This window comes from Polypterus senegalus, chromosome 1, assembly GCF_016835505.1.
Source record: "Polypterus senegalus isolate Bchr_013 chromosome 1, ASM1683550v1, whole genome shotgun sequence".
NCBI classification, from domain to species: domain Eukaryota; kingdom Metazoa; phylum Chordata; class Cladistia; order Polypteriformes; family Polypteridae; genus Polypterus; species Polypterus senegalus.
The window spans coordinates 148,568,577-148,593,727 of record NC_053154.1 but is presented as its reverse complement, the minus strand read 5'-3'; the positions used below and the strand labels follow the sequence as shown (position 1 = coordinate 148,593,727).

The 25,151-nt window shown below is 38.1% G+C and overlaps 1 protein-coding gene and 1 long non-coding RNA gene across 5 annotated transcripts in view; one reads left to right on the top strand and one right to left on the bottom strand.

Annotated features, from left to right (window-relative positions):
- The window catches only part of LOC120533517 (plastin-1-like), a 114,124-nt gene that overhangs the window by 62,458 nt on the left and 26,515 nt on the right, over positions 1–25,151 (bottom strand). Inside the window, exons 1-2 of one of the 3 annotated variants that reach the window (XM_039760447.1) lie at positions 3,898–4,059; positions 2,602–2,684 (exon numbers count right to left, since the gene is read on the bottom strand). The exons of 1 other annotated variant lie outside the window; for it this stretch is intronic. In XM_039760447.1, the coding sequence (XP_039616381.1) occupies positions 2,602–2,671 (70 nt within the window). In that variant the 5' untranslated portion in view covers positions 2,672–2,684; positions 3,898–4,059. Of the gene's footprint in view, positions 1–2,601; positions 2,685–3,897; positions 4,060–25,151 lie in introns of those variants that run through there. One more of the 3 variants, XM_039760438.1, reaches the window with a different exon arrangement.
- The window catches only part of LOC120533530, a 124,977-nt gene that overhangs the window by 78,502 nt on the left and 21,324 nt on the right, over positions 1–25,151 (top strand). The gene's annotated exons all lie outside the window — the stretch shown is intronic.

Here is a 25,151-nt window from a genome sequence, read left to right as displayed (position 1 = left end):
AATAGAGTGCCTTAAATCATTCAAAAATAAATATGGAATAATAAGCATTCCACTGCTTATTTGGTAGGTCATTACATATGCATGCTGTTCACTGCTGAGACATGGAAACTGAAGGTGCACTGACAGTTGTATTTGAAAATAACACCTAAAAAATATCTTCTTACAAGAATTCACCTTCAGATTAAACAATCACGTTAAAGTGTTTTTCCCCATCTTCATAATCTAACTTATATGTAACCTCTGAAGTCCTAAAAAGCAGTGTTGTTTTAATTTTATGCAAACAATACTTTATGGGCACAAATAATATATTGAGATCAAAAGTTATATATCGTCTGAACAATATCTGTATGTTGTACTCACAACATATTGCAGAAGATTCTTATGAGCCAGTTACTGAAATGTTAGGGCGAGCCTGGCCATAAAAGTCACAGGTTAACTGGAAAAGACAGACTTGGGGTTCTAGTGAGGTCTTGTTGCCTGGAAGTAGTCTTGTTGTCCCTTGTTATGTGAGAGCTAACAAAGGGGGTCAGCTTTTCTTTTGTTGCTGATTTATGGAATTTTAGCTTGGGGAAAGGAACCAAACACTTTCCTGCTGACCAGAATCTACTAAAGCCACAATAACTAAGGATAATATAGGAGGCTTGTTAAGTGAATGTTCTAGTTTTATGTGTAAGGGTGAACCTTGAGTAGCAATATATTTTGTCTTGGTGAACTAGTTGATAATTACTGCACATCTGTTATTTTTTCTCCCACAAAATCACAAACCTTGAATTTCAAAGTGTGTGACTTTTACTTTCTCTGAGCTACCCTTTTTATTAGTCTTCTAATTGACCCATATTCAGAGCATTCTTCAGTAGAACATTAATACAGTACTTAGATTTTTTTGCCATTTAATTATGTTTTATTGAAGTTGACTTATTTTTGTGTAATATAAATGCAAGCTGTGTGGGAAAATGTTACTCTGTAGAATTTAAATTGTCTATTGGAGTGCATTAAAAATATAAACATATATTATGAGGCAACCAACTGGTAAACATCTGGTTATGCTGGAGGGTTAATAATGTGCCTTGAACTTAATTGTGGTGAACTGTGTAGTGTACATGAGTACTTCAGTGGATAATTTAAAGGTATAATTGGATACCAAATTGAGCAAAGGAAACCATAACTTTTTTAAGATAATTCTTTATTTACTTTAGTGAAGTACAATAAACCCAATCTGTGTTCATTTGCACTCAGTTTTACACATTGCTTATCTATTCATGTGATAAGGTTGTGAGCTATTCACTTAACTTTTATTTTTGTATTTTATTTTCTTCTTCTCTGTGGTGGGTTGGCACCCTGCCAATTGATTGGTTTCTGCCTTGTGCCCTGTGTTGGCTGGGATTGGCTCCAGCAGACCCCCGTGACCCTGTGTTTGGATTCAGCGGGTTGGAAAATGGATGGATGGATGGATGTTGTGTAAAAATTAAATAAATGTTTTGTGTTCTTTAAACATAACCTTAAACCTTCTCATTATTATAAAATGTACTTTTATTTTTGGTACTTGAGTACTTTTGAAAACAGATACCTTTTTACTTTTGATCAAGTAGTTTTTAACTGAAGCACTACTTACTTAAGTGAAAGTTAAAAATTAACACAGTACTTTAACTTTTACTCAAGTATCATTTCTGACTATGTAACTCTGCTTTCAACCAGCTGCACGTAGCAGGTAAAGAGAGAACGAAGACAAAAATGATGGTCATTATAAACAATGCTGCAATACTTTCAGCCAACATAGTTCTCAATAAATGTGTGTCAAGAAACTCAATTTGGGCTCCTTTATAACTACAATAATACACCTTTATCATGCCTCAGTGTGACTGCTCTCTAATCATTAGCCAAGTCAGAGGTTTTCTTCTTTTTCGTAATTCTTGTGTGTCTTTGAAGTGGGTTATTGTCTGAGTTTGGAAAAGTGTTTAAAACAACTTGCTCTTTCTAGAGTTTACCATGTTTACCATGTTGGAAGAAAGAGGACAAGAGTGGTCTGGGAGAATAAACAGATAACCAGATATTACAGGAAAGAGAGAAATGAAAGAGACATTTTGTCTCTTGAGTACCTGGAGAACATAATGTGTAGACTGACTACACACTTTGGTTCAGAAAGCAATAACCAGGTTCTTGTTCAGTTCTTCTTCAAGTAGAACTGTACAAAAATTGTAGATGGTTTACTATTTTATAAATACGTGTCTTGTGACTTCCTCTTATTGTATTATTTATTAAGAAAATAAATACTTCAAGTCAAGAATAAACATTGATAAACACATATGGTTTGAGGAACCAGGTCTGCAAAGAATGTCTGACAAACACTTTAAAGGGTGTCTTGTCTGAGTCTCTCACACAAACATTATGAGGAGACAAACTCAGAATTTTAATTGTAGCCATACAACACAGATGTCTTATGAAGTGCATTCCAATGCTTCCTAAAACGGATATAATCATAAAAGCATTTGTGTAGTGTACCTTTTAAGAATTCATTAACTCACAGATGGCAGCCAAGTTGCTTTTAACAAAACAACAGTAGATTATTATATGTCATATTGTAAAAAATGCTGTGAGAATTACCTATCTTATTAAAAGCCTCCTTTAGTTCCTCAAGCTCTTCACGGGAGATCTGAGTTGTGTTGTGCTCCATCTTCTTTGAAATACTGTAGATTTGTTTTGCCAGATTTTGTTTCAGAAAAGAAGAAACACAATGAAAAATAAGAGCACAAATCAATCCCTGTTAACATGACTTCAACCCCACAGTTAAAATGCTAAGAAAATGGCACAGCAATGCTAGTAATGTCAGTAAAATGGCACAATCCCAACAAAGTGGAGCCGCTAAGGTGTATTCTGTTTCTAAAATGATGTCTTTGTTTAATCAGTGCAAAATATCAACATGAATGATTTAACATGCTTCAGGGTGCAGACCAATTCCTAAAAATTATGTGTGAGTCTACAGTGGTAAAAGGTACTAGCTAAAATAATGCACTTGCACTGATATTTTCTGAAAGTATAAAATGAGCAGGCATGTAAGCAATGCCTTTTTAATATTATCCTATTTTTCTGCTATCACAGACTTTTTTCATGATCAGCCTATCCACCATGTATTTTATATATTACTCTTTTGATTATCTCAAAATATGTTTCCATCAGTCAGACAATCAGACTCTGTTTTATGATAAACCTTTCATACTAACCACTGTCTCAGCACTTTAATAATCAAACTACCATCCAATTTTTCTTTATATGACACTTTTGACAATTTACAAAAAAAAAAGTGTAACATAACAAAACCCAGGTTAAGCTGCAAATTGGCAAAGGGGCAGATATCTCAAGGAGACAAACTATAAATTATTTCTAAAGAGAAAGACATATACAATAACAAAAATAATTAAAGGACTAGTTGTCAACACATAGTCAAATATTAGATGTAAAAGGATGATGAACAAATATTACAAAATTAATAATGTTTACAATGGACATTTTTGAAAGTGTTTTGCAAAAACCTAAACACAATTTCAAGCCATTTTTCTGTCCATTAGCCAGTTAGCCTTTATTTTTATATAACACTTTTCATAGCTTTATCTTTATACTTTATATAACACCTTTAGTAGTAAGTTCTATTTCAAGGCATTTCAGTGTCAGTTTTTTATTTTTATAAAGCACCTTCCACAGCTTTAATTCAAAATACTTGACATTAAAATTATGTTAAAATTAAAATAACAAACAAAAACACACAACGATGTCAGAAGCTTTCTCATGTATTTTAATAACAATGGGTGCCAAAGTTAAAAAATATCAAAGCAAGCAAGAATGCAATAACAAAAACATATGAAAAGATCATTCTTGTCATGAAAGAAATCACATTTTTCCTACCGTTACAAGGCAAGGACTTCTGTTGCCTAATATGAGTGATTCCTCCCTCTTGTTCTGCCAGCTAATTCTCAAATGCAGACATAGGAATAGATTTCCAGATTGCAATTATGCTATTTAACCTTGGATTACAAGCTGCGCTCAGCAAGTATTTAAGGAGTTAGCAATAGCAGGAGGAGCGGGTGACTGAGCTGGACCTTTGCCCTCTAGGGTAGTGCTTCAAACAGCAGGTGTGGCAAATTAGACTATGATCCCATTGGCAAGAACAAAACAAAAGTGCACACTTGCCTACTATCCTCCTAGTGCAATTTGTGACTTTGTGTTTATTATGTAATCATGCAGACTTTACTTTGTATATATGAATATGACCAGATGTGTTTCTTATTTATACATGACGCTAAATGAATGCTTTGGAAAGACAAAAATTCAATTCATATAAAATATTCTGATAGTAGGAACTAAAGTAAAATATTAACTTTTGAAAATTACCAGAGTAAAAATCAGCCCTTGGAAAGTTTAGTGTTTTAGTACATTGCCTTACTATGATCTTATTTGGTGTTGCAAAAGTCAGAGAAATAAAGAGATGTCAGATATATAAATTTTTTTCTGATTGCCCAATATATTATTCTGCATCCCACAGTATACATTGTCTTGTGGTAAAGTCTGTGTGCAATTTAAAATAGTTGTAAGTACTGTATATATGATAGAAATAATCTGTAAAAATGATTAGAAAGAAGAAACACTTACATTTTTTATTGTTCTTATTAATTTTCAACATGTCCACTATCATTACTAATACAAAGGGTAATATGATTCTGTAGTTCTCAGAAAACATTTTGAAGCTGATTTTCAGAAATACCAGCAATCACATCAGTTATCCTAGCTTGCAAGTCTTCTAAACACAGAGGTTTGGTTGAATAAACATTAGTTTTCACATGTCCCCATAAAAAGAAACCCAATGGAGTCAAATCTGGTGAACATGGAGGCCAAGAAAATGGTCCACCTCTTCCAATCCATCTGTTAGGGAATGTCTCATGTATAAACTGACTATCATGCAAAGCAAAATGACAAGGAGAACCATCTTGTTGAAACACTGCATTCTCCATCAGTCCTAATTGTTCAAGTTTAGGAATAAAGTAATTTTGCAGCATTTCTACATAGCCATCACCATTAACAACACGCCCTTCAAAAAAGAATGGCCCTATGACTTGATTTTTTCCCAAAGCATGCCACACATTAACTTTGGGAGAATCTCTTTCATGTTCAGCAGACTCATGTGGATTTTCAATTCCCCAAATACAGCAAAATAAAAGTTCTAAAGACAAAAAATGTAGGGAAAAGCAAACGTTCCTGGAGTAAACACCACACACTGATGCAGTCCTTTACTAATTCCATCTGTTTTATAGTGTCTCATATTACACATTGCTTGTATTCTTAATTTTACTATTTAAAGCAATCCAACTCCAACATTCACTGCAATGAAATCACCAGCCATGTATCCAAGTTTTAGAAAGTCTTTTCTTGGTCATGTTCAAAATGTCCTGTTTTAAAAAAGAAGGGTACAAGGTACAAATGAAATCAGGATAGTATGCTAGTCAGTCTGAGGACATACACTCTCACAATCAAGTCAAACTAGGCCAAACAACCTGATTGAATGGGTATGAGCTTTTGGAAGAAACTGGAGTACAAAGAGGAAATCAGTTTCAACATGGGGGGAGTACAGAAACAATACATAGAAGGCACCGTACACTCTTACAAGTAAGGGTGCCAAAGTTGCTTCTTAGAGTGATGCCACAGTAGAACCATTTTTGAACCATCCATACAATGGTTCCAGAAAGAACATTTATTTGTTTAGATCCAAAATAGACTGCATAAATAAACCATGAACAGACAATAACAGATTAATGAAATAACAATGGGTTTATAATTTTAAAAGTACTCTTGCTGCATACAATAATACAGGCTGAGCTCAGGTTCTCTTGATCAGTTAGTATTGTGCTAGCCTACTATACATTAAATATTTCTGCTTTGTCCACGTTAGCAATCTTTCCAAAGCCCAAAAAACAATTTCATATTCAAAGAATCCTGCTGATGGATTAAATGGTTATTTGTCAAGCAGTTGTTCTATGGGAATCCATAAACCCAAGTAAAGTGCCATTAAAGAACTGTTATTTTTAAAACTGTAGCCATGGATTGGGTGTGACCAAATTTCCTGTAAGGAATCAGCACTGTCTGCTTTAATGTCATGACACTGACAATCAAGGCTAGTATCATAAAATAAAACAAAATTACATTTTAAAACTTACAGTGAAACATATTGTACTTTAATAGCAAACAAAATGCTAAGTAGTGGAAAGTCAGTCAGTCATTGTCCAACCCGTACATTGTCATGGGGGTCTGCTGGAGCCAATCCCAGCCAACACAGTGCGCAAGGCAGAAACAAACCCCGGGCAGGGCGCCAGCCCACCGCAGTAGTGGAAAGGAATAGTGAAAATAAAATCAAATAGCTTTGTCAAAATGACAGTAATTGTTTTCATCATGATCTGGAAAGAAGAAATTTGAGTGGTAGTACAGACAAGACAACAGCATATCGAGAATACTCTACTGAACACATCTGATGTTTGCATCTCTTGTTCGAGGCAGAAGGAGTTTAATGTACACACAAGGGCAGTGCATTCCAGACAGTAGGCAGAACAGATTACACATTCTTACAGTCACAGTAGAAGCCAAAAGACTGAAATTAAAAATGAACTTTAAATTCAGTTTTTTGTCTTTGCTATGATTACATCTGTCCATAGAATATAATTGTTATTTATGTTTTGTGGAATGCTTGAAAATATTTTGTTTTATTTATTTGTATGTCATTCACCTTGACCTTTCAGCATTATTTTTGTATGAATTGATTTGAGGTAAAGAAACCATTCAATGCAGTTTATTTTCTATATAACACTCTTAACTAAGTGCAGCCTTTGAGTCCTTACTTATATTTAAAGCCATAATACACTAACATATATATAAAATAAAAAACAACAGAAGACCCAAATAATTACTCAGTCAGTGACAACTGACAACGGGTGAAACTATGCTGCTAATTTAAAACCAGGCTGCATAGAAGCTATCCAGGGAAGTAGGCCCTTTAAAGGCAAGTTAAGGATCATTGGCAAGATCAAAAGGTGCCAACAAAGAGAATGAACCTGATGGCCATCTCATTCAAGAGGGTAGGGAGCTACAGAAACAAAAACAGAGCAGCTCAGGTGACAGGTAAGAGAGAGTGTTTTATGGTTTTAGGAGATGAAAAAAGCAATAAAGCCATAAAGTCGGGGAAAACTTGGAAGATGGTTTTTCTTTGGGCCTTTAACTTTCATTTTTACTTCATACACTTCATACTGCTCCACTGACAGACTGAGAATCATTCCTTCCCCACACTATGCGACTCTTCAATTCCTCCTGGAGGGGTAAATGTTAACATTATACAAAGTTATTGTCTGTTATACCTGCATGGTTATCACTCTTTAATTTAATATTGTTTTTATCAGTATGTTGCTCCTGGAGTATGTGAATTTCCCCTTGGGATTAATAATCTATCTATCTATCCTGCATTGTGCATTTTGGTCTGTATTCAGATTCAGTTTTTTTAATTCGTTTTGTGACTTCCTTACAGCTCCATTCACATTAAGTATCTCAGTTCAGAATACATAATATTTTAAGTTCATAGTGATCACAGACTAGAGTAGTTCTACAAAAATGCTGCAATACATAAAAACCATTAAAACAGCTATAGCTTTGTTAATTATGGCAGTCATTAAAGATCAGAAGAAATTGTAATTTTATATTAAACATTTAACACATACATTACAACAAGTAACAGCTATGTGAATGATTTGCTCAGGATGATACAGTGAGTGCTTCAGTGCTAAGATGATTAGTCTAGTTTCTTAACCGCTTGGCCACACAGTCTGTGAATAATAACAATAATACTTCATTTAGACACACCAAAGCTGTACCATTCAATAATGCAGTATTTATACTACATCTAAAAAGAATCAGTTCTCATCAAAAGTAGCCAATGACAAGAAAGGTGGTACATTCTTTAAATAGAATGGTTAATAAAGATAACAAGGGATTATAAATATTTATTGTGTGGAAAGTTCAACAAACTTTACCTATATTTAGATCTTTTCTTTGATCTTTTTCATTCATATTCAAGAAGAATAAAATAAGGTACAGATACAGTATAACAATGGTAACAAGAAAAACAAAAAAATAACTTTCCTCTTCACGCTTTAGTATCATTAGTGTTGTTACTGCTGAAATAAATGTATTTCTGCATTTGTTCTTTTTTTCACAATAACAGTCTATTTGAAAGATGCCCAGGGATCTTTTATGACCACTGAGAGTGAGGACCTTGGTTTTACGTCTCATGCAAGGGATGCACCCATTTTTACTACACCAATCACTGCACTGGAGAGAGGGGACCCCACCAACACTTCCGAGATGGTCTCCCTTCCAAGTACTGGCCAAGCCCAAACATGTTTAATTTCAGCTGGATTGCCTATTCTGAAGTGCAGGTAGTATGGCTGCTTGCCTGGTCATTCTGACCCCCTAATCGCCCCCTGTCCCTTATTGGCTAACTATCTCTCTCACCCCTTAATAGCTAATGTGTGGTGAGTGTACTGGTGCAAGAATGGCTGCTGTTACATCATCCAAGTGGATGCTACACGTTGGTGCTGAAGTGGTCCCCCACTATCAATGTAAAATGCTTTGAGTAGGTCAGAAAAGCACTATATGTCTAATTAACAATTATTGTTATTAATACCACTTACAAAATGTCTAATATAACATAATATTACTTTCAGCAACATAAAGTTAAAATTAAAATATGGGTGTGTTCAGTTTTCTCATCTCTATTTTCAGAAGAAAACATTTATACCTAGCTATTGTAAGTAAATAGAAACAAACAAATACTATGCAGTATTATTTATATTTAAAACTGTTATGTATCACAGTTTCTTTTTCAAATTAACTTGCTCCTTATATATATCTCTGTATAACAAATAACAGCATTAAAATTCAGCAAAATGGGTACGAAATAGTAAAATGACAGCAATAATGCAATATATTAGCAACTGTAGTAAAGTAATATTTAAATATTACTAGATCCAGACAAGGTACTCTGGTTTCCTCTAACAGTCCAAAGACATGCAGGTTAGGTGCACTGGCGTTCCTAAATTGTCCTTAGTGTGTGTTTGGTGTGTGGGTGTGTGTATGTGTGTGCACCCTGCAGTGGGCTGGCACCCTGCCAGGGGTTTGTTTTCTGCCTTGCGCCCCGTGTTGGCTGGGATTGGCTCCAGCAGACCCCCATGGCCCTGTAGTTAGGATATAGCAGGTTGGATAATGGATGGATGGATAGATCCAGACAAGGGACACCAATGCGCAGTGGTAGCACTACTGCCTCACAATAAGGAGACCAATGTTTGTCTTTCAGGGGCTCCCTGCATGGAGTTTTCTTGTGTTCCAGTGTCATGTTTGCATTTCCTCAGGGTGCTCTGGTTGATCTCCCACAGTCCAAAGACTTGCAGATTAGATGGATTGGTATTGTTGAAATGACCCTAGTGTGAGTGTTCACCCTGTGATAGACTGATACCCTTTTAAGGTGTTGTTCCTACCTTGTGTCTGATGATTGCTGGGATAGTCTCCAGCAGCCTTATAACAGCAGGTTAATAAAATTGACAGATAGATCCTGGTATTTATGATGCAAGTTATAAAATACTGAGCTTCCCATAAAAACATGAAAGACAAAAAATGACATACAAAACTTTCACTACAAGAAAGACAGTGATGAATCTAAGCAGGATCTAATCAGACAGTCCTGAAATGTTCTCTTCTGAAGTATTCATTCACTGCTAATAAAATCAAGAGGAGAAAAATAATATGGCAACCATTTGTGTGAGCTGCATTATAGCACAGTGGTTAGTGCTGCTGGGTCCTGAATTTGAATCCAGGCTTTGTACATATTAAAGATGTACAGGTTAGAATAATTGACTGTTTTAAGTGAGCATGACCTGTGATGAACCAGTGTCCCATTTAAGGCTATTTCCTACCTTGCACCATTTCCCCATGAACCTGTGGTTACTAAATGTATAAATGGATGACACATTTGATTTACACCTACCTTGTGATGTCAGAACTTGGAGCACAGACAAAAATTTAAGGAATATGAAGACAGATCCTGATGCTTCAAAGTATGATCTTTTCTTTGGCTAGGGTAGGACCAGAACCCACTGCAAAGAAACACGCTCAGGATAAAAAGACTATACAGTGAAGGAAACATGGGAGAAAAATAACTCAACTCCTTCTGGTCACATAACCCAAAAACTCATTCTAAAAAGGGAGACTGGAAGCTCCTGGTCTGTTTCAAGACAAGGAGAATGAACAACACGGCATAGTGGATGTTATTGTATGACAAAGCGAAGTAGCCATGTAAACTGAGCATTTTTGGCCTGTTTACTTTAGGCACTGTGGAGGCAAGAGCTCTGAACAGGAACAGTGAGGAGTTATTAGAAGGACATGCAGAGGTACTACTAAGGCCCTTCTACGCTGTTTTTGCTATTAAGACTGCAGAACTTTCTTTCTTTTTTTCCTTCTGAATAATATATGTTTTTCCGTGAAAACATGTAAAAGTTTAAATGAGACTTCTTCTTCTTGTTTTCTGAGCACCCACCCTCAGTCACACATTTACAACGTTCAGTGAAATTCATACTTGGATGTATGAACAGTAGTGTTTCTGTGTTAAGGGACACTGAAGAACAGCTTTACCAGATGAGCTGCCCTCGTGGAATTGAAGCAACCTTTTTCAAATTTCTACCATACAGTTACTTATCTTGAAAATACTGTTTTTTGTAGTTCTTTCATGCTGCATGCTTGTTTCTGGCTGAGGGGTTGGTCCAACTGGCCCTGTAGTGTTCTCCATACCTTTGGTTGAGTGAGTCCGGGTACAGAAGGAACAGATACATTTGTATAAAATTGTTTTTTCACTTGTTTCCTGACCTTGTGTTGACCAGCATACACATGGCCTCATGACAGTTAGAGCTGCTACTGGATGTGCAGTGTGCAATATGAGTTAGAATTAGAATTAGAACAATCTAGACGAGAACAGGCCATTCAGCCCAACAAAGCTCGCCAGTCCTATCCACTTGCTTCCTCCAAGAAAACATCAAGTCGAGTTTTGAAAGTCCCTAACGTCTTACTGTCTACCACACTACTTGGTAACTTATTCCAAGTGTCTATCGTTCTTTGTGTAAAGAAAAACTTCCTAATGTTTGTGCGAAATTTACCCTTAACAAGTTTCCAACTGTGTCCCCGTGTTCTTGATGAGCTCATTTTAAAATACAAGTCTCGATCCACTGTACTAATTCCCTTCATAATTTTAAACACTTCAATCATGTCACCTCTTAATCTTCTTTTGCTTAAACTGTAAAGGCTCAGCTCTTTTAATCTTTCCTCATAATTCAACCCCTGTAGACCTGGAATCAGCCTAGTCGCTCTTCTCTGGACCTTTTCTAGTGCTGCTATGTCCTTTTTGTAGCCTGGAGACCAAAACTGCACACAGTACTCAAGATGAGGCCTCACCAGTGCATTATAAAGGTTGAGCATAACCTCCTTGGACTTGTACTCCACAGATCGTGCTATATAACCTAACATTCTGTTAGCCTTCTTAATGGCTTCTGAACACTGTTTGGAAGTTGATAGCTTGGAGTCCACTATGACTCCTAAATCCTTCTCATAAGGTGTACTCTCGATTTTTCGACCGCCCATTGTGTATTCAAACCTAATATTTTTACTTCCTATGTGTAATACTTTACATTTACTGACATTAAATTTCATCTGCCACAAATCTGCCCAAGCCTGTATGCTATCCAAGTCCTTCTGTAATGATATAACGGATTCCAAATTATCTGCTAATCCACCTATCTTGGTATCATCTGCAAACTTAACCAGCTTGTTACTTATATTCCTATCTAAATCATTTATATATATTAAAAATAGCAGCGGCCCTAGCACTGACCCCTGTGGAATACCACTCTTAACATCGGCCAGTTCTGATGAGGTTCCTCGCACCATCACCCTCTGCTTCCTGTGTCTGAGCCAATTCTGCACCCATCTAAAAACATCACCCTGAATTCCCACTTCTTTTAACTTGATGCCCAACCTCTCATGTGGCACCTTATCAAATGCTTTCTGAAAGTCCAGATAAATAATATCATAAGCTCCACTTTGATCGTATCCTTTTGTTGCCTCCTCATAGAATTCCAACATGTTAGTAAAACACGACCTCCCCTTCTGAACCCATGCTGACTGTTCAGAATAACTCCTGTCCTTGTCATGTGTTGCTCAATCTTATCCTTAATAATTCCTTCCATTAATTTTCCTGTGATGCTTGTTAAGCTTACTGGCCTATAGTTGCTTGGATCTGCCCTGTCACCCTTTTTACATAATGGGATGATATTTGCCATTTTCCAGTCCTTTGGAATCTCTCCAGTGCACAGTGACTTCCTAAAAATATGTGTCAAGGGTTTATATATGTACTCACTAGCCTCCTTAAGAACACGAGGATAAATATTATCTGGGCCTGGTGATTTGTTTGATTTTATCTTATTTAATCTGAGCAGCACTTCTCCCTCTACAATTTCCAAATCCCTCAGTACCTCCTTAGTAGTTGTGTTTACCTCTGGGAGGTTATCCACTTGCTCACTTGTAAACACCTCAGAAAAATGTAAGTTTAGGGCATCTGCTATTTCATTGTCTGTATCTTTTAATTCCCTTTACTATTCCTGATGAACTTGACCTCCTCCTTAACTGTTCTTTTACTACTAAAATACTGAAAGAATCTCTTGGGGTCTTCTTTAGCCTTATCTGCTATATTCCTCTCCAACTGTCTTTTAGCCTCTCTGATATCCTTCTTAATGGTTGCCCTCATTTTCTCATACGTGCTACGGTTCTCTTTGCAGTCATTAGTCTTATATGCCTTATACAGCAGTTTTTTCCTTTGCAACTTCTTTTTTAAATCTTTATTAATCCATCGTGGAGATTTTTTTAGTTTCCTATTACTTCCAAAGTTGTGCAGTTTGTGTAGCCTGCATATTATTTCCTTGGTCTTTTATTATATTATATTATATTATATTATATTATATTATATTATATTATATTATATTATATTATATTATATTATAATTCTTGTTCATTATCACCTCAAAGACATATAAATTTAAACTTGAGGTGTTACCATTTCAATTCAGGCAGTTCTTACCCAGTGTATTTTCCTTAGCAGCAAGTGGTTACAAGGCTTTCTCTTTACTTAGTGTTTAAATCTACAGGAATGTATTTTGTCAGATGATGATGATATCATATTGATTTGATGGCAGTTGAGACAAGGCACCAGAATCCTATTGTCAAATTAATTTTTTTGTAATGTGAAAGGTATGTAAACTTGTGTTTTTCACTAATCTTTAGCAAAAGAGAGACGTACGTCTGCACATACTGTATATAGGAAACATCTGGTATGGTCATGCCAAAATTGTCACTATGCATAAAATATGTTTAAATACAACATTTCGTCTTTGTAGTACCATGATTAAATTCAAAGAAGACTAATCAAGCATAGATCTTACCTTCAAAGCCCTGATATCTTCCTTTCCCAATGAAATTATGTTTTTATTGCACTGTCCACAATTCATGTCATATTTGTAGAAAGAAAGCATATTTCTCTTTCAGATGGCAGTGCACAAGCTAAACTCTTTCATTACCATTGCAACAAAAACATGTCTAATTATATATTTTAGTTGTCATTGTTGTTAAATGTTTAACATAAATGCAGAGGTTCCTAATAAAAATAGTGAAACAGAAACTACTGATGATGTAATTACGCTAAGCCTCCAAACAGGAAGTATAGGCAAATGCCCCATTATATGAAAAGAAATGCAAACAGAATTGACAGCCAGTCCATTTTCATTGTAGTCAAAAGTGTTCTTCCCTTTTGACAGAGTCATTGCTTAAAGATAGAGGAAGAATACAAATAAGTAAGATAAAAAAAATGCTAAAGAGAGGAATTCTGGGCTTACAGTACATGGTCCTGTAGCACGATACAGACAATTACTTGCTTGATGTTCAGATGAAAAGAAAGGCAGAAAAAGGCAAAGCATGTCTTTAATTAAACAGCTTAAAATTTAAGCTTCTTACCTAAATAGTTAAATACTTGAAAATGCCTTTAAGAAGCATTTGTGAGTTGCTGCTCCTTCTCCACTGCGAAGTCTAAGAACTTGCATGTTATGTTAGCAGCACACAATATGGATTTGTGCAGGATTAAACTGCCTGAGTGTCTTTGGATCTCTTTAGAGGAGCCTTTTAAATGTTTTAAACATAATCAAAAGAGCCCTTAGCCCCCAGTTGTAATGGCAGGGCATTCATTCACTGCTGTCACCTAACCCCGAGTGCATTTCTTTTCTGAAAAGAAATTCGGAAGGGTCACCTGATGCCGAGGGCTAACCTCACAGACCTTGTGTATTATTTATTGGTTGATTAGAAGATCAGTTACCAATTCGTACATAATAAGCAAACAGAAGCACCTCACAAGACTTATGCTTTCACAACAGGCATACATCCATCTATTTTTCAATACCAATCTCGATTTTATTCATTATGTAAAGCCCAATCTGCAATCCAAAACAATAAACAAAATTACACAGCAAACAATGTATTCATTATGCAAATCCACCCATCCATCTTTTGTTCAATTTAGGATCATGTGGAGGTGTCTATTTTAACTGTAGAGGACACATGGCAGAAATCAACCATAAAAATCTCACCAGTCAATATAGATGTCAGTTCTTTCAAAAATGTCAATAACTTAAAAATGTATTTCAAATGTTGTAGAAAACTTTAACCCCAAAAAAAACTAGAGTGTTTCGACTCATCAAACTTAACTGCTAACTACAGAAGACAAAAACAAATCAACAATAATACAACACATATTTCCCATCTATTGTGTTAAATTGGTTATTGTCAAGGTTTTGCTCACCAAATGAAATATGATCATACTGTCACAAAAATTACACATTATTATATAGAATGCTGATTAGTACTGTAGCCTCATGAAGCCAGAAACCTGGATTTGATTCCAAAACCAGTGACTTGCATTGTACATTTTGTCCTAAGGGGTTTTCTGCAGGTGGCCTCTACCCACATCCCAAAAATGCATATTTTAGATTAATGTATTAGATTGATTACTGTCTCTGACTTAGCTCAGTATGAGTGTGTGTGACTTGTAATGGACTGGCACTCTATGCAAGTGTGGTTCCTGCCTTTTGTCCAATAATCTAAGAAAGGTTCTGACAACCCTACAAAGGAAAAATTGGTAAAAAAATAGATGAGTGGAAAATCAATGAGAACTGTCTTAAAGTAACATACAATAATATGCAAGACACAATTAAAATAACATGAAATAATGCAACTGATAAATATATTATTTATATACTATACTGTACATTTTCTTTAAAAGGTAACATGTGGTGAAATTCACTTTGCAAAATAATCAATCATTCATCCATTTTCTGCATCTTATCCGGTTTATGGTTATGAGAAGTCACAGCTTAACCTAATTGTAATGGATGCTATTTAAAAGGCAGATATTGTATGACTATATGAATACAATTCTATATTCTATATCCGCTGCCGCGAGTGGCAGCCATTCCAGCAGCTCCGTGTATGACTTTATCTTTTTACCTTTTTTTTTTTATTTTTCTCTATTTCACTGATCACTTCTACCACTTTCTATTATGTGGAAACGCTCCCTGGACACTTTTTACTACTTTTACTACTTGACATGGATTTTACACACGAGACTCGCCTATTCAAGTAGTCAACTTAAAGCACTGAGAAGAAATGCCCACGCCGGTGTGGTTCCCAATTTACCTGACGAGGTAAGAAGACGATATTGGGGCAGCCGAGCTGGCGCTAAGATAAAAGATAAGATAAAAGCCAAGCTTGCGAGAAAGTGGCGCTATAAGCCATCGGTGCCTTCTGTGATCCTGGGAAATGTGAACTCACTACCAAATAAGATTGACAAACTGGCTGTGCTGTGAAAAATGTCAGAACCTACAGAGAATGCAGCTTGCTGTGTTTTAGTGAAACTTGGCTAACAACTACCATCCCAGATGCTAGCGTGGAGCTACCGGGTTTAGCACAGTTAGAGCGGACAGAGATGCAAATACCTGTGGAAGAAGAAAGGAGGGGTGTCTCTCTATGTCAATACAAAGTGGTGCAATTAGGACATGTAAACTTTAAAATCTCCACTTGCAGCAGGGACATTGAACTGTTGGCCATAAATTTGCGCCCCTATTACTTGCCCAGATAGTTTGGACAAGTGATTGTTGTTATTGTTTACATCCCCCCTCGAGCGAACGCGGAGATAGCAAGTTACATCATCCATTCCCCAGTTGCTAAGTTACAAACGCAGCACCCTGAGGCGCTTGTGCTAATCACTGGAGACTTTAACCAAGTGACGCTGGACAAAACATTACCTGCCTTCTCCCAGTATGTGGATTGTAACACTCGGGAAATAGGACTATTGACCTACAGTATGCAAATGTTAAAGACGCATACAGCGCCACCCTGCTGCCTGCGCTTGGGAAAGCAGATCATAACCTGGTTCTGCTTCAGCCTCACTACAAACCAAGAGTGAAGGCACTACCTACAACCACACAATCATTCAGGAAGTGGTCCCTGAGGCAGAGCAGGCTCTGAGAGACTGCTTTGGGAACTACAGACTGGGATATACTGCAGGGGTCACATAGTGAGAACATTGAAGAGGCTGTTGACTGCACAACTGATTACATCAACTTCTGTATGGACATTGTAGTTCCAGTAAGAACAGTACGCTGCTATGCTAACAACAAGCCATGGATTACAAGTGACATCAAGGGCCTTTTGAACCAGAAGAAAAGGGCTTTTAAAGGTGGTGATCAGCATGAGCTCAAGCGTGCAGAAGGAACTCCGAGTCCAGCTTAGGGCGAAAGAGCAGTACAGGAGAAAGCTGGAGCAGAAGTTGCAGAATAACAGCATGAAGGAAGTGTGGGATGGGATGAAGATCATCACTGGCTGCAGCTCGAAGCAGGGTGCCACCATCGAGAGAGACGTGGAGAGAGCAAACCAAATGAACAACTTCTTTAACAGGTTTGACCACCCTAACCCACTCTCACCTCGGAGTACTGCATCCTCCAACCATCCTTCTGCTGATACCAGCATAGGTGAGACATCCCCACCCACAATTACAGCAGCCCAGGTGAGCAGAGAGCTGAGGAGACTTTGTGCCAGCAAAGCAGTGGGTCCAGATGGTGTATCGCCACACTGCTGAAGGCCTGTGCGCAGGAACTGGGGAGTCCTCTACAGCACATCTTCAACCTGAGCCTGGAACAGGGAGAGTCCCAGGCTTTGGAAAACATCTTGTATCACCCCAGTCCCAAAGGTATCACGTCCTAGTGAGCTGAATGACTTCCGGCCTGTTGCTCTGACGTCACATGTGATGAAGACCATGGAGCGGCTGCTGCTTCACCACCTGAGGCCACAGGTCCGCCACGCCTCGACCCTCTGCAGTTTGCATACCAGGAGAAGGTGGGAGCGGAGGATGCCATCATCTATATGCTACACGATCCCTCTCCCACTTGGACAGAGGCAGTGGTGCTGTAAGAATTATGTTTTTGGACTTCTCTAGTGCCTTCAGCACCATCCAACCTCTGCTCCTTAGGGACAAGCTGACTGAGATGGGAGTAGATTCACACCTGGTGGCATGGATTGTGGACTATCTTACAGACAGACCTCAGTATGTGCGTCTTGGGAACTGCAGGTCTGACATTGTGTTCAGCAACACAGGAGCCCCAGAGGACTGTACTTTCTCGGTCCTGTTCAGCCTATATACATCAGACTTCCAATATGATTCGGAGTCCTGCCATGTGCAAAAGTTCGCTGACGATACTGCTATTGTGGGCTGCATCAGGAGTGGGCAGGAGGAGGAGTATAGGAAGCTAATCAAAGACTTTGTTAAATGGTGCACTCAAACCACTTACACCTGAACACCAGCAAGACCAAGGAACTGGTGGTGGATTTTAGGAGGCCCAGGCCCCTCATGGACCCCATGATCATCAGAGGAGACTGTGTGCAGAGGGTGCAGACCTATAAATACCTGGGAGTGCAGCTGGATGACAAATTGGACTGGACTGCCAATACTGATGCTCTGTGTAAGAAAGGTCAGAGCGACTATACTTCTTAGAAGGTTGGCGTCCTTCAACATCTGCAATAAGATGCTGCAGATGTTCTACCAGACGGTTGTTGCGAGTGCTCTCTTCTATGCGGTGGTGTGCTGGGGAGGCAGCATAAAGAAGAAGGACGTCTCACGCCTGGACAAACTTGTTAGGAAGGCAGGCTCTATTGTAGGAATAAAGCTGGACAGTTTAACATCTGTAGCAGAGCGACGGGCGCTAAGCAAACTCCTGTCAATCTTGGAGAATTCACTGCATCCACTGAACAGTGTCATCTCCAGGCAGAGGAGTAGCTTCAGTGACAGACTTTTGTCACTGTCTTGCTCCACTGACAGACACTATGCGACTCTTCAGTTCCACCCGGGGGAGTAAATGCTAACATTATTCAAAGTTATTGTCTGCTTTTACATGCATTTTTATTACTCTTTAATTTAATATTGTTTTTTGCATCAGTATACTGCTTCTGGATTATGTGAATTTCCCCTTGGGATTAATAAAGTATCTATCTATCTACAGATTATATTTTTCACTGAGTACTAATTCAAAAAGCAATAATTTTTACTTGATTAAAAAAAGCGAAGCAATAAACATAAATTCTCACATATTTTATAACTTGAATCATTTAGTTATTTCTTATTGTCTTAACCCTCCTCTGAGTGCCTTAACATGGCAAATTGGTTTGTGTGATCAATGATTCCCTGAGCAGTGTACTCCTGGTAGGTGGCAAGATCAGAGGTGAGTTCCTGACTAAGACTGACTTAATCACGTACTCTTCCATCCCACCAAGGGTTTTTCCAAGTGGTGTAACTTCCTGCCATTCCCCATCGTTCCGTATGCGGCTTGCCATGTGGTGTGTTTGAGGATTGTACACCCTCACTAATACCGATATCAACAACTCCTCTGCATAGACTCTTCATTCCATCTATCTACCTCATCCTTTTTCCTGTATCAAAGTCCTACTGTGATGGGCAACAGACAGAGAGAAATAGTATTGCTGGATGGTTTATTTTCTTAGTATGGAAAATGCACATATGATGGCGTTGTTGTGATGGCCGTTTGCAGGCAAACCCAGGACAGGCACCTCATCCATGACCTGCTGGTGTGACTTGGCAACCTTTTTAAAGGATTGCACTGCCTACTTCTCACTGGGAAGGGACAATAAAAGACATTCTAAACAAAGTTTGCCCATTGGTATTTGGCCAGGCAACCACACCTAGTAAGTCACCCTTATACATGCTGTTGAAAAATCTTTCATCATTGGTTCTTAGGATGTCACACCCTCATGGATTCAACCACTACTGCCCAAACAGCCTGTGTAGCCTCAAAGCTGCAACATTATAAGGTGGCCAAGACTTGTCTCACTGATGACTCATCCATCACTGAAACCACAGCTGGGTATACATTCTTCTGGTAAGGCTTGCCACAATCAGAGATGCAAATCCACAGAATTGCCGTTGCTGTCAAGAATGAACTCTTCCTGAAAATCCCTGAGTCTCCTGTTGGCATCAACTCGCGCCTAAAGACCCTATGCATACCACTGGCGAAAAGTTCCCACATGACAATCATCAGCGCATATGCTCCTATGTGGGACAACCTCTATGTTTCCCTTAACAAAACAGTCTGGAATGTTCCTGCCTCAGACAAGCTCACCTTATTTGGAGACTTCAGTGCACAAGTTGGAAGGATTTCTGATGACTGGAATGATTTGATAGAGAAACACAGAACCAGAAACATGAACACTAACAGCCCTGTCTCCTGTCCTTCTGCGAGGAGCACCAACTGTCCATTACCAACACAACATTACAGCTCACCAACAAACACAAGACAACATGGATACATCCTTGATCAAATAACTGGCACTTCCTGGACTATGTCATTGTCTGTCAGTGTGATTTCCAGGATGTCCTTATCAAATGAGTGATGTGAGGAGCAGAATTTGGACAGACTATAGACTTGTCCGTTCCATCCTCTGCACTGTACTCAGCCCACCTACTAGAAGACAACCTCCCAAGCCACGCCCCATCCTAACCATGTATGGTAACATCATAACTACCCATCTTGATATTGATGACCTGTTGACCTTGCAGCTCACAGCCCTCCATTCCTCCTCCAGAGAAGCTTTAAGATTCTCCTAGAGGAAGAATCCATACTGGTGTGAGGAGAGCACAGACAAGATTCTCCACCTCTTACAGGCATTTCAAGCTCTCCTTGGGAATCCGTCATAGTTTCCCTTCTGCAGAAGTAGAAATAAATGAGATGAATTACACAACACATGGTCTGTGAAATACATAACAACTAGTAGATCATCAAGGCTGCTGAGATCCAGCGCTACATGGATGAGAACAAGACCTATGAGTTCTACAGTGAAACTGAAGAAATGTATACCCCTTCTCCATTGAACATGGTTCCAGTCTGGTCCACAGATGGAGTGACACTCCTCAAAGACAAGCAGCAGGTCTTGGATTGTTTGGCAGAGTACTTTCGGAAACTCTTGAACCAAATTCACCCAGTGGATCGTTGGTCCTTGAGGACATCCCCACACTCTCCTAGGTCTCTGAACTAGGTGAATGTCCAACTCTCTCAGAAGTCCAAACTGCCATTCAAACCCTGAAGTACATGAAGGTTCCTGGTGAAAAACTGTACCTTTCAAAATATATAAATATGTGGGGCATAATCTTCTTATGAAGTTGACTGATTACTTTACGCTGTGTTGGAAGCTTGGCAGGATTCTCGACTCATGATAACATGCTATTATAACATCATTGCTATCTACAAGAAGAAATGGGACCAATCGGACTGTGGCAACATCATGGTCTTTCACTGCTGGATGTTGCTGGGAAAGTACTTGGTCATGTCATGCTTCTCCAGTTACTCTGTCATGCTGCAAACAGAGAAACTCTGGAGATGCAAGCTGGCTTTTGGCCCAAACACAGCACAATCAATATAAGCTTCATCGCCAGCCAACTCCTGGACAAGGCTCAGGACTTTGACTTCATCAACATGTGGGAAGAATTTGACACCATCAACCATGATATGCTTTGGGAAGAACTCCATATGCTTTGTCTCTTCCATGACAGAATGATATAAGGTCCTTGTTGGTGGGGAAACACCTTCTCACTTCAAAATAACTGTTGGCATCAAGCAAGGCTGTGTCATTTACATTGTCACCATCACTCTTTTCTCCAGAACTGAGGTGGATGGCACTGATGGTTTGTGGGTCTGGTACCAACTGGTTAGCAATATTTTAAACCTCCAAAGATTGTCAGCTCACTCAAAAACTCCTCAACAATCATCTGTGACTTCTAGTATGCTGACAATGTTGTTAGTATACCTTTTCATCCGGAAAGCCTTCAGAGAACCATTGAGTCCTTACACTTCAGTTCAATTCAGCACCTCCAAGTTGCTGACCCTTCAGATTGCCTTCCAGCACACAGATCCAAAAACAATTTCTACCAAAATTTACTGTAGGTAGGGGAAATTGGGCAAGTTAATATAGGCTGTTTTGGTTTGAATCTTTTTGAACTTAAAAGTCTGGTTTAGTGTATTTGTCATTGAAAGACTGCCTTTTAATCACTTGGCTCTTGACCTTTGATCATTTCCTGACCATAATTTTTATCTGCTTCTTTTTACATTTTTGATTTGGTTGACCGCTCTCAAATGTTTGTGGAACTTTACTTTCAAAATGTCCATATCAACAGGTGTTTGAGTCTAAGTCTTATTAGTGGAGTGGTTAACCCACTTGGCTCCACAAACTGTCATTTATACTCTTAATGCAACCAGTGATCATTAACTAATCAAGTACCCTTGATTAGCACCACTTGACTCTCATTACCTTCTTAAATTATTAGAAAGTAAGAGTACTCTTACTAATTTACACATGGTTTCTTCATGTTACTGTTTTTTTGTTTTTAATAATTACTGTTGAATAATTAATAACAAAGTGAAATCTGTTTTGTATTATCACCTAATGTTACAATGATCTGATCTTGGGACATGGTGAGGACATGATGAGTGTTGGTTATGTCACAATGCATACAATTATAAAATTGACAGAGGGTGTAGTTACTTTTTCACCTATCTGTATGATATGCACAAATAAAAGAGGATGTAGTTACTTTTTCACATAACTGTGTGATGTGCACAAATGCTGTAGCATCTGAATACTTAAATAATAGTTAAACTGTGTAGCAATTTTTTAATCTGGTAAAGTGACATAGTGGAAACAAGAGCTAATCTTTATCTCATACTGAACACCATAAGATTGGTTACTGAGGGCTGGGTAGTGTATTTTAATCCCTGAATTATTTTATTAGTCCGTAACAGTGGCTGTTTTATACAAGTCTACTGGCTGTACTGAACATTTATTGTTTTGAGTTACTGTTAGAAAAAATAGTGTACCTTATCACAGATAACCTCCTAGCAGTAGATGAACATGAGTCTAAAAATACATATTTGCCTGCAAATAATTTGCATTTATTATCTGCTAAATAAATAAGACATTGTAAGAAATGTCCTGTTATTCTGATATGCACATCTTAATGTATTTATCTAAGGACTGTGCATTGATATTTATATATTTTACTTTGACTAATTTCTCTGCTGGGTCTGGTAACATTTTTGTGTTTAAACCAAATAACGGAGCTTTCCAAGTTAAGCTGTAGAATGTTGACTGCCAGCTATGGTGAATCGCTATTTCAACAGTATGGGAGGAAATGCAGAAAAAAAATTGCACACATATGTTATCACTGCTACCCCAAAAGCAATGCCACAACATTGTCTTTGGATGCTCCTGTGGTAAAGGTAGTTATCTATGGCTGGTTTATAGCTCTGTGTATACCACGGTTAACTGGCCCTGGTCTGGAACAGCAGTATTTCCTACATTTCCACTGTTTCTATTTTTATTAAGAATTCTGTGTTAATTACATTTCTTGCTACCATATTTCTTTCTCTTTATTTTGTTATGCAACACCCACAGGCAATCCACTGCCAGATTTTGAACATATCCCCAAATCAATGTGTCCTTGGCCAGGCCTTTTTCCTGCAATTTGTCTCAATTTGTAATGCCCCCTACTTTCAGAAACATAGAAATTGCAATTATACTATTTGAGCTGACTAATTTTTTAAATGGGGTCCTATGTTCTGTGATGATGCTTTGGGTAAGAACTTTGTTTGTGCTTAGCTAGTTTCAGTTTTGACCTTGAGTCATGTGATTTTACTTAAATTTACTTAAATTTACTAATAGGTAGTGTTCTTCTTTTAAACCGTGTGTCATTATCTTCTGCTTTCTGAACATACACAATCCTGCCTTCTGTGAAGTGGGGGCTATGTACGGAATGAGTGGTGTGTACCAGCTGTAACCAAAAGTAGGTGCTACTGAGCCCCAAACCACAGACACAATAATGTCCAAACTAGCAGTCTGCATGGACCTTAAATTAAAGCCCAAACCTGAGACCCTGTGACGTGAACAAACACTGCCTAACTGGAGCTAGCAAGTCTGAAGCCCAAACCCAACCCTAACTTGATTTAATAATGTTCTCACTGACCCTGATTTATTCTGCATACAGCAATGAGGTAATTAAATAGAAATACTGTGCAATTAGAACTTGGTGTAGCCAAGCCGGTCAGCACCACACAAAGAAAAAAGTCTGAAATGAAAGTTCATATATTACTTTAGAACAGGGGTGTCCAACTCTGGTCCTGGCGGGCCACAGTGGCTACAGGTTTTCATTCTTCTTATTTAGTGAGCCGTTTTTGCTACTGATTAACTTATTTTGCCTTAGTTTTAATTGACGTGACTCAGACCCCTTAGTTGTTTCTTTTTCCAAACAATAATGAGACACAAAACCAGCCACCACATGACCAGCTAACCTGAAATTGATGAAAGGTGAAGGTCTCGAACATGTTGGTCTGCTTAGGTCACCAAAACGTCTTGACGGTGGTCTTAGAAAAAACAGAAAATCAGCAGTCTGCTGTGGAAGAAGGAGAGCAGCAACAAGTCATGATATTCAATAACGGCTTTAATTAACCGCAAGAATTGGCTTCTCATTAAGAAACTGGTTGGAGTGAAATTAGCTAGAGTTGGAAGTTCAGATTTAGCAGTCGGCTCATTTCACATCTCATTTCTGTTTGGCTGCCATTTAATGAAGAAACTAATCAATTCAGAGGAGTGAATCCTTAAGAACAGGGCTATTAAAATTGCAGGGAAAAGGAGTTATTTAGCAGTGAAAACTACTTGCTGATTGCAAAAAGGGTTAGAATGAAACCCTTGCTTTAGAATATTTAAAAGAATGTTTAAAACAAGAGCTTTCTTTATCAGCTTACTTGCACAGCTTTGCAATGTACAGTATTGCATAAGGAAAATTATAAGCTATTTGTCTTACCAGTTATCACTGATAGTGAACTCAAAACTTTTGTTGGTCTTCCAAACGAATGAAACTAGTGGGCAAACTCAGAACTATTTACAGTCATGATGAAGTCATTAATTTAATAAGAGTTGTGAAGAAAAAGAATTGCATGCACTGTTTCAACTCTGTTTTCTTCTGATCTATCATTCTGCCTGCTGCACTAAAATTCCACTGGCTGCTGCTGCTACTTACAAGGATACAGAGGGAAAATGCTTTATGGCTTTTCCTCCAATTCCATACATCCTTCTCGCAGATAATAGTCAGGTAACTGACCTTATGGTAATCGTCAGTCCATACGTCTGTGGTCATTCCGAAATTAATATCAGATGTGCTCTTTGATGTTTCACTGACAACACCGGCTAAAACTCAACCATGGCTAGCTACAAAGTTTATAAGTTCCTGCTACTGTGGCAACATGTCTAATATCCCAACAGCAAAAGTCTTTGCACTTATCAGAAATATTTGCTTTGACAGGTGTTGTTACTGACTTAAGAGGTGCAAGAAGAAGTATTGTGACATGGATGTTTGCCTCTAACTACAGGTA